The following is a 10837-nucleotide window of genomic DNA, read 5'->3' on the forward strand; positions in this document are numbered from 1 at the left end:
ACCACTTATCCATCAGCAAATATTTATTCAGTGTGAACCGTGTGTCAGGCACTAGAGACTGGAACAGCCTAGTAAACATTGCAGATTCCTGCTTTCATGAAGTTTACCTTCTAGTGGGAAGCATACATGAAATACAGATTAGCAAGTAAAATAGTATGTCAGCTGGTAACGGCTGGTAAGTAATATAAGTGAAACAGACTAAAGGGGATGGGAAGTGGTGTAGGGGGGAACACTGGAGTTATAGAGTGGTCAAGGAATGCTTCCCTTGAAGGTGACATTTGAAGAGACCTAAATGGGACTAGTGGAGAAGGCAATGGCACCCCACTCCAGTACTCTTGCCTGGGAAATCCCACGGACGGAGGAACCTGGTGGGCTGCAGTCCACTGGGTCGCTAAGAGTCAGACACGACTGAGCGTCTTCACTTTCACTTTTCACTTTCACGCATTGGAGAAAGAAATGGCAACCCAATCCAGTGTTCTTGCCTGGAGAATCCCAGGGATGGGGAAGCCTGGTGGGCTGCTGTCTGTGGGGTCGCACAGAGTCGGACACGACTGAAGTGACTTAGCGGCAGCAGCAGCAAATGGGACTAGAGGATGAACCGTGAGGCTAGCTAGGGGATCTTTCCAGGTAGAAGGCGGAGCAAACACAAGGGCCTTGAAGGGAAGACACCCTTGAGGGTCTTTGAGGAGTAGCAAGAGGGCCAGTATGGCTGGAGAGGAGGGAGTACAGGAGAGCAGATAAGGTGGGAGTGGAAGAGTTGCACATTATGGCTGGAAAATAAGTAGGCGAATAAGGGCTTCCCTGTTGGCTCAGCAGTAAAGAACATGCCTGCAATGCAGAAGACGTGGGTTCGATCCCTGATCTGGAAGATCCCTTGGAGAAGGAAATGGCAACCCACTCCAGTATTCTTACCTGGAAAATCCCATGGACAGAGGCACCTGGCAGGCTACAGCCCATGGGGTCACAAGGACTTGGACATGACTGAGCAACCAACAACAAATGTCAATCAGGATTTCTTTTTTAAAAAAATTGTTTATTTAATTGGAGGCTAATTACAATATTGTGGTGGTTTTTGCCATACATCGACATGAATCAGCCACGGGTATACATGTGTTCCCCCCATCCTGAACTCCCCCTCCCACCTCCCTCCCCACCCCATCCCTCTGGGTTGTCCCAGAGCACCAGCTCTGAGTGCCCTGCTTCATGTATCAAACTTGTACTGGTTATCTGTTTTACCTATGGTGATATATATGTTTCAATGCCCTCTCAGAAAGGCTCTAGATAGTACGAGGAACTGCATACTGGGGCTCAGAACCACCCAGCAAGGACTGCCAAGTGTCATGGCTACACTGCACTTAAAGTTAGGGGATGGCTGGGGGGTAGGGATGACATTAATTTAGGTAAAGTGAGGAGACAGATCCATTTAGTCTCTTAAACACACTAATGCACGGTCAGAATGATTCATGGTGCAGAACACTTTGAGGACAGAATGATAATGATACGTGATCAGAATAACTAGATGAAGCTACTCTGAAGAACAGTGACATTCAGGGCTTAACATCTCTAACGAGGTGCAGCACAAACTGGCCTTGGTTTGATCTTTCACAACGCACACTGCCACCACATTCACTCTTGCGTCAACTGGGCTGAACTAAACTCAAGTTATTTTAAGAATACTGAAGAACATTTATAGGGTGACTTCATGCAGGACACAAGAGTATAGAAGTCAGATTTCTGTAACCATTTAATGTAAGGTATATGTTTCTTTTTAATCTATTCTTTCTTAGAAGCCAAGATGCATGGTGGTGAAGAGCACGGTCTTTGAAGGCAGACAGAACTGGGTTCAAATGTCAGTTTCATCACTTACTCTTTGTGGGACTTTTGTTAAATAACAGCTCAAACCTCAGTTATCTCCTCTGTAAACTGGGAATGATACCACCCAACCTCAGAGAGTTGCTGTGAGGATTAAGTGAATGAAATGCGTGTACACAGTGCACAGCACTGTAACTGCTCAATACAACTATAGCTGCATTTTCCCACTAAAAATGAATTGGGTGCCAAGATTTTTCCTGTTCACGCTCTCTTGAAATAGAGGGACTCAAATTTACACTGCCATCAAAAGACAATAAAAAAGACAATAACAGTAAAGAGAAAGCAAAACGTTTCCTTAGAATTCTAAAGGCAGTTCTAGCACTTACAGTATACACACTGAACTTAAAAAAGATGGACCTCCACGTTGACTTTTTAGATAGAGAGCAACATATATGCAAACACTCTACTTGCTATCTATAAAGTGCTTCTTTCAGAGGTTTTGTGAGGTGCAGAGTTATGAAATATATTCAGCTGAGAGAAGACAGACGACCCCCTCCCCTCAGTCCCACAAATGCAAGGTAAGGCCATTTTTTGACTGAATTAAAGCCCATTAAACATTTAACAATCAGAAAATGAAACCCCGTTATTCAGAACTATGGAGAGATCCAAAGTTCAATCCCTTCTCCCACCAAAAATGTCTCAAGTAAAAAGGAATGTGCGCCATTTAATCCAGTCATGTAACATTTGAGCATTAGACTGGGTTATCAGGAATTCAGAGGAATTTTCAGAAAATGGATAGCTCTTCTTCTGCCCCTGTCAGATCCCTGAGGTGTTTATCTTGCTCAGAATGGAACCAATTTCAACAGTGAGTACAGTTTATCAATGCAGATAGATATATATATTAAAAGTACAATTATTATGAAGCTCTTAAATTTGATTTTTATATTTTCAATATCTTCTTGGAATTTTCATGACCATATAGGCCCCCATATTTGAGATGTCTACATTAAAGGTTCTAATGCCTTAATGACTGCCCTGTGTAAATGTGCAGACCTATGAGATTATGTAAGTCCTATTGACAATTCAAGAGACAAAAATTTGAGGAACTCAGTTATACAAACCAATCCAACCTCTAAATACTGAGATCATGGAATAAAAATGAAGTTATCCATAGTAATATAGATTGAATGATCTTTATTATATTTTAATCCACCAATCTAAAATTCACACATATCAGATGAAACAGGAGTGCCACAGTATGCTTTATTTTGTAGGTATTAATTAGTTCACTATATTGATATATCCAAAACTTTAGGTAGCAGCAAGCATCAGTTCTTCCTAAGAAGCTCAGGTGAAAATAATTCTTTATATTCATGAGTTCAAAGCCCCACTATCTGATCCACTGTTGTACTGACATAAAAATGAACCCAGTGAGCAAAGCTTATTGAACACTCAGTTCATAAATTTGGGGCTTCCTGTATTTTATTGGAATTGAAGCAGTTTTTGTTCTAACCATCTGATAATTTTATATTTTAGTTAATCTTAATTCTCAAGAATTAAACATGTTTGCTAATTATCTAAGATAAAACCATGATACTCATTGAAGAATTAATGTTAATCTCCTACCCAACAGGTAGAAAACTTTTAAATGAACCCATACTTCTAAATGTATCTGAATTTTCCAACCCATATACCTGGCAAGGTCACAAGCTGATTTAAATAACCTGGCTTTCAGACAATCATCTCAAAAATATTTATTGAAACGAAGCCACTGTTCTTCATGGTGCCATCACTCAGACTAAATAACAGCTAATCAACTGTTTTCACACACACACAAAAAATTTTTAAATAAAACATTCTTTATATACTTAGCAAATCGAGGAGAGCTCAAGTCTGCAAGTCAGAACTAGAAAGTTCTAAGGGAAGTATAGTTGAGCATTCTGACTTTCTACTCCAGTTTGGAATATATGCTTTTGAGGTGCACATATAAAGATAGTAAAGAAAGATGTTGATGATTTTTTTTTTAATGAAAGTTTCCAGTCCCAATTATTGGCAGAGTTCTGGCATCACTTAATGGCAGCAATACAGTGGACAGCATCTGCACTGTGCTGAGAGGTAGATGGGGATCTTATCCTTGGGTTTAATAACAAACTTTATTTAAGGTTTAAGCCTAATTTTTTAATCCAAGAAAGTTTTTAAAGTGAAGACAGATCTTTGGAAGACGCTTGTTTTTTAGTTACATAGAGAGAAAATAGCTTGATAAACTCGGCATCTGCCTTCATGGGAATCATGCAAATCACATGTGTGCAAAGCTGCACACTAGAGAGATACAGCACTGTGCTTCCAAATCACAGGGTGATTCAACAGCCTGGCCAGTCAAGCAGACACTGGGAGGAGAGGCCTCTAGTATCTGACTCCAGCAGCCAGAGCCATTAGAGGTCCCTACAGGGATACGAGTCTGTTATAAAGATCAACAAATTTACAGAATATTCCTGGTCCAGCTTTGGCCAGGCAGCCATTTGACTGATGATACTTCAGGGCCCACTAGTTTCTAGAGTTAGCACTTGCTGTTATAAGAAAAAGAAACCAACACATTAAAAATTTATCAATTAGAACTTATTCATACAGGGGACGAGAGAGTGCAGACGGCACACAAAATAAAGCTTCATCTTGTTCTTTTTTAGTGGAGGATGAAGTAACTTTCTGAACAAGGCAAGCCTCCATGGGGGAAAAAAAATTCTAATTCATAACTCTAAAAAAAAAAAAATTATAACCCAGGGAATTCCCTGGTGGTCCAGTGGTTAAGACCCTGCACTTCCACTGCAGGGGTCAAGGGTTCAATGCCTGGTGGAAGAACTAAGATCGCGCGTGGTGTGTTGTGCAGTATGGCAAAAAATTTTGGTATGAACACCTTAAAAAAAAAGGGGTTGTAGATCTTATTTCAACCTTCAGCATAAATGGTAAGTCTGAGATAGTCAATATATTCCAAACTCTAGTAGGAAAAAAAAGACGTCCTTGTTAAAATAGAGTAGCCACTAATTGTAATTAAGAAAACAGCCAGACTTTTGCTATTAAATACAATATTGGGAAAACATTCCTTTCTTTCTAACTAGCAGAAAAATCAAGATTTAAATAATCTTGGGAAAACTAAGTCTGATGACAAACCAAATTTTATGTTTGCCACCAATGAAAATGAATTCCATTACGCTCTTGAATTTATTTTCTGAAGCAAGTTAAATTCTCCAACAGCTTTGATTTTGCAAATAATGTCAAAGAGGCAAAATACAAGTAACTGCAACATATAAAATTACCCTTCAATAGCAATGCTTTCATAATTGGAGTCAGAGGCTTAAAATCATTATTTACTAAAAAAGATACTGTAAGCCACAATTTTTCTTTCAATTACACTTTTACAAAGGAACAAAACATAGAAAAATAAAAAACAGAAATTGGTCCTAAGAGTGCTACTCATGCCCAAGTTAGCTAGCAACTCACTGAGGTTAATCTGCATATCCCAAACAATTGCACAGCATTTCCTGGCTTTTAGCCAATGGAAGACATAACTTCTGATAGCCAAAAAATAAAAATAAAAGAACCTACTAGATTTAATTGATTACACAGATTGATAACCAGTACGACTTTTCCTTCTTCCAATCATATAAGAGATAAAGACAACAATTATAAGGAAGCCCAAGGCCACACCCACTGCAACAGGAATAAGAAAGTTGAGGTCAGAGTCAGCAGAACATTCTTCAGCTGTCAGAAAAGAACAGACAGAAAGCAAGGAAAGGAAATTAGTAAGGAATGCAATTAAGCAGAAACAAGCAAACAAGAAACAAGCATTTTGAATGTATACATAGGTTAGTCTTTTAGAGCATTACCCCCATCTTCTATTTTTACTATACCCACCCAAATATTAACATTTCCAACTAACCAATCCTCCTGTATCTCACTGTCACTTCATCTTTAACCACACCTAATTCCTCAGTACAAAACCATAAGTTAAGGGGACAACGGGAAAGGGTCTGAAACAAAGAAGTGTGCTTGCCTAATATGGGAAGACTTTATGCTGAATTGTCTAATAGCGCCACGGGAGAAGAGAACAAAACCACCACCTGTGTATTTCCCCACTCCCTTCCTACCTTGCCACAACTGTTGTGAAAATATAAATAAAAATTCTGAATGAGTAATAAAATTCAAGTTAAAAAGATTTACGATCCAGAAAATGCAGTGTAATGTTTTTCATACAAGCATTAGGTAACTGTCAGGTTATATTATTTTTCACTGAGCAGTGGCCTGGAATAAAAGCAGAATCCAGTGGACACCACTGGACCACCAAGAAGGCTGTGCACACACGCAGTGTAGATTCTGAGCTCTGGATTGAGACAGAACTGAGTTTAAATCTTGACTCCTTCAAGTACTAGCTAAAGGACCTTGGTCAAGTAATTTAAACTGAGCTTCACTTTCCTCATCTATAAAAGGGGGATGATACTTACATTATAAGGTATCTAAGGATTAAAAACAATTATATTTCTAAAATATCTGATACACATCAGAAGGTCAACAAGTGTTTACTCCCTTCTCTTCTCCTCCCATGTTTGTGATCTCATCCAAGGAGATTTTAGGCTTTGAAGTAGCGAACAGATCAAAATAGGAGGCATTCAAAAAGCCAACATTACCTTCAAAAATATTTAAGCAAAGTTGGTGTCATATATCATTTATTGGAAGTAATTAGTACAGAAACTCAAAGTGTCCAATGCTGATCTCATAGTTTCAAGTTTAAACCAGTTTTACTATTGAGTGATTAGATTTCATTGGGACTCTTTTAAATAAAAATGCTAATAGTGCTTTTGTTGTCCACTAGATATATAACCTCAGTGAAGTCACTTCTCTTCTTCTGTAAAAATTACGGGGTATAGAGTAAATAGTCTTTAAAAATCCTTTATAAATCTCGTGCACATAACAAATGTGGTATTTGGTGTGATTTATGATCAAACAATAACTTGCTTTTTTACTATAATCTTTTTCTCCTCTTGAATTTTTGTCATGCATAAAAAGTTGCTATCATTCTGAATATATAATATGAATTTCAGCAATAACAATAGCTTTTATTAAAAGGATTTACTGTATTTTACTGAAAGCTTTCTGAGACTGATAGCTGGGTGCCAAAATACTGATTAGTGAGTTATAAAAATTCTGAACAAGTCAATATATACATAGAATGAATTAATAAAATAATCACTTCAATGTGAAATTCTCAAGCTTCCTTTTTGCTTGTCTGTACATTCAGTATCTGTGCTGCGCTTCTAACATGGAGCATGCTTCGATAGGCGCTGATTCTCTAGTTCATTTTAATGCCAACAGCTTCTCTCTATCCCCCCATCTATGCTCTGCCCCACAGGGGCTGTCTTGGAAAAACTAAGAGCCTAGTTGCTATGCCTCACTGCCTGACTTTTGAGATTGCTGTTAGCTTACATTTCCTAAGTACCAGTCTGATGACAACACTAAATAGATTTTAATGCTCCAGAGATCAACAAGATGAGGTAGAGAAACACAACACAATCTCTCCCAATTAGTTCATAGAATATTTCTATCTTTCAATGCTAATTGGGCATCCAAGGAAGAGAAAAACACTAAAAAAAAAAGGCAAGTGGTTAAACATGTTTGAATCTTTTCAGTCTATACTGCTGAAAAAGAAACATTTTTTTAAAAAGCTCTTAATTCTGAAGCCAGTTTAAGCTCTGTTGTAGTCTCTTGGGTCTGTTTTATACCTAGGGAAAAATCACAAGCCTAAGATACTGACTTCAGCTTCAAAGAAGTCAGCAAAAGTCACATAAAATGCTGACACCTGAGGACATTCAACCGAAAACCAAGTTTAAGCATATGATGGGCATTTATGCCACATCAACATTTATTTAATTAACTATATGCAAAGGCACTGTGATGAGTTTAAATCAGGATAGTTCTTATACACTGAAAACAGAACACCGGTAGTGAAACAATATTTATTAATTCCATGAAGACACAACTACACATTCAACCTCCATAATGGTCATGTTAATAAGTTTCAGGCATCTTAGGTTAGAATCCAAATTTGGCCAAGGCTTCTTAAGATAGACCTTGAAACACTGCACACCCACGTTCTTTCCAACAAATTTGTCTTCAGGACCAGTTAACACGACGCTTTTTCAGTTTTAAGCTGTTCTATTTACAGTTTTTACTAATAAAGAATGATCTCAAATGCTGGGACTGATTTAAGACTTAAAGTTTTGCTATCTTCACAAAATATTTCAAAACTGCAAAGGAAGAAAATCTTGTTATGTGCATGTATTTTTATATAATCAATCAGAATGCAGGTTTCTAAAATTGCTCATATCCAGCATGATGGCGCTTGAGACCAATAAAGTAAGCCAGCAACACTAGAATAAGCACTCCTGCCAAGGCTGCTCCCACCGCTATGGGCACAAGGAAGTTGTCGTCATCTGCACTGCAGTCTTGAGCTAGATGTGGAGAAAGGACAATTGAGAACAAAAACAGTGACAACATTTCTAATGTGTACACTTTAAGTTAAAATGACAGTTCTTCCCAACACACACATTCGTTTTTCACACCCAGGCAACAAATCACTGGCACTCATTACCAGCAGATGAGATGTCCCACGAAAGTGATTTTCCAAATAACCAAAACATACTTTTAAGTACCGCCCCCCCCAAATGCAGTCATTTTGGATGAGACATAAAACGATCACCTACTTCCCAGATTTCTTAAATGGAAGATAATGGATAAATATATTTAGCCTTTCCTTGATGATCAAGCTGTGAGCTTTCGGAAGCAAACTGTTATGAAGTTGAAGCAGCATAGTGCCAGGTGCCCCACAGATTGGGAAGCAATAATGAAATGAGCCAAATAACCAACTATACAAAGCAGATAGAAGACTCAATGCAGAGCAATACGGGGTCACTTAGTAGTAAGGAAAGGTATCAACCGGCCCAGATTAAATAACTGTTAGCCTCAAGATTTCAGTCTGGTATAGGAGTCAGACAAGAGAATCAGTGGTTACAATTTCAAAATGTCCTGTAACAAGGGCAGGGAACACACATCGAAATTTTTCAGAGGCGCACTCAACTCAGCCTTGTTACCCAAGACATAGTTTGAAAAAGGTGACACGAGAGCCGAGATGTTAAGAATGAGTAGGAATTAGCTGTGCAGGTACCGGGTCAAGGGCATTCCGGGTATAGAAAACAGCATAGACAAAAATACGGACCCATGGATGGTAACAAAACACAGGGCTTTGGGTGAAATGTAAGCAGGCTGGCATAGCTAAAACAATGGATTAAGAAATACTCTTGGAAAAGAGGTGGAAATAGGATGTTAGGACCAGCTTACAAAGGCATTGTATGCTCTAGGTAGTCTGGCCTTATACTGATAGCAAAAAAAAAAATGTGCAGAATTTTAAGCAGGATATTTGTTTCAGAAGTTATGGGAGATGGAAGGCTGGAGGTATTATTAGGAAGCAACTCTACTGCTAGAAGCCAGATGACCAATAATTTGATCCTGAACTCAGTTAGCAATGTGCAGATGTAGAAGGAATAGACTAGAGATCCAACGAGAAGACAGAACTGACCAAATGGATGTAGGCGGTGTGGTAGGAGATAATAGAATGGCTCCCAATTCCACGCTTTGGTAATTAGGTAGATGCTGGTGCCCTTCATGGTGATAAGGAATACAGAGGAATAATATGCATTTCAGTTTTATATGTAATTATTTTGTGAGGGTTAATTTTTTAATCTTTAAAACCTGTGTGTTGGGAGAGGGTAAAGAGGGATCTGTGTAAGAGGGAGACATTCAAGTTTCAGATACCTGCGTCTTAACCAAGTGGTTGATGTACTTAAGTGATAGGTCAAACCAGGGACAGAGGTATTTCTCAGCAAGGGCAGACGAAGTAAGAGGGTCAGGGACAAAACCCTTTGAAGCATAAAGGAGTAGGGAAAAGTAGGAAAGGTAGGTAGAAAATGGTGCCTCAGAAGCCAAGGAAACAGTTTCCATTATCATAGGAGAATAGTGTCAATTACTAGAGATGCCTGAGAAATGTCCACTGGTTGAAGCAATACAGAGGGTGGGGGCTAGGAGTCATATTGTTGCAGGTTTAAGAGTGAGTGGGAAGTGATTGCTTAGGAGATCAAGAACTTGGGATGAGGAACACAGTATTTGTTATGAGAAGTTTAGAGGGACCAAAGAAAGGTAGACAGCAGGGGGACACGGGGTTAAGAAAGGGTATCTTCAGGGTGGGAGGGACTTAAGTGGTTACACGATCAAGGAAAAAGCCATGAGTTTTTTACAGGTTGAAGATGCCTCCTGGAAGGCAGGAGAAATGCAATTCTAGAAGCACTGACCAGAAGAAAACCTACTGAGACTCTAGAAGAAAGGAACAGTGTAGATGGTGGTATGTTTGCAGAGACATGAAGCAGCTAGTATGTTGAACCACAACTTCTGTTTTCCATTTCTTTGCCTCTTACTGCCCTAATTCTCCTCCTCACTTGCAATTTACCAGGGATTGATAAATCAGATAATTATGCTTATTAGAATTGTGCCCAAAAGAATGAATAGCTGCAAGGCAAATCTGTATTTTCAAGTAAGAAATGTGCCAGCCTTTCACTAGTCTCTGGAGCAATAACTGGGAACAATATGCAATCCTAGAGTTTATGGACTTTGTGACATCAACTTTGGCTGCCAGCTCAATGATCTTTTTCACTTGCTTCTTGGTTTTGTTAACAATCAGGATAGCTAAGATTGCCAGATGTGGCTTTTGTGGATTTATGGTGTTAAGATCACCCAGTGAGCTCCTCCCCTTCAATTTCCCAAATTACCAGCCAGCATATAAACACTTGGGTGACATGTACCATAAAGTATCATGCTTTGGATTTTATATAACTTGGTTTTTAAAAAATTTATTAGTAGATTAATTTATTCTGGAAACAAATTCAAACTCCTCTCTTTCCCAAATTGGGTATTTGACCCAATTTGA

General features: G+C 38.7%; 1 protein-coding gene across 2 annotated transcripts in view; it reads right to left on the reverse strand.

Moving 5' to 3' along the window:
• Positions 1 to 2991: 2991 nt before the first annotated feature.
• Positions 2992 to 10837, reverse strand: part of LAMP2 (lysosomal associated membrane protein 2) — a 37950-nt gene continuing 30104 nt past the window's right edge. Inside the window, exon 9 of one of the 2 annotated variants that reach the window (XM_005227463.5) lies at positions 2992 to 5568. In XM_005227463.5, the coding sequence (XP_005227520.2) occupies positions 5426 to 5568 (143 nt within the window). In that variant the 3' untranslated portion in view covers positions 2992 to 5425. Of the gene's footprint in view, positions 5569 to 7803; positions 8313 to 10837 lie in introns of those variants that run through there. The other variant, NM_001113244.1, reaches the window with a different exon arrangement.

This window comes from Bos taurus, chromosome X (assembly GCF_002263795.3).
Source record: "Bos taurus isolate L1 Dominette 01449 registration number 42190680 breed Hereford chromosome X, ARS-UCD2.0, whole genome shotgun sequence".
Lineage (NCBI taxonomy): Eukaryota > Metazoa > Chordata > Mammalia > Artiodactyla > Bovidae > Bos > Bos taurus.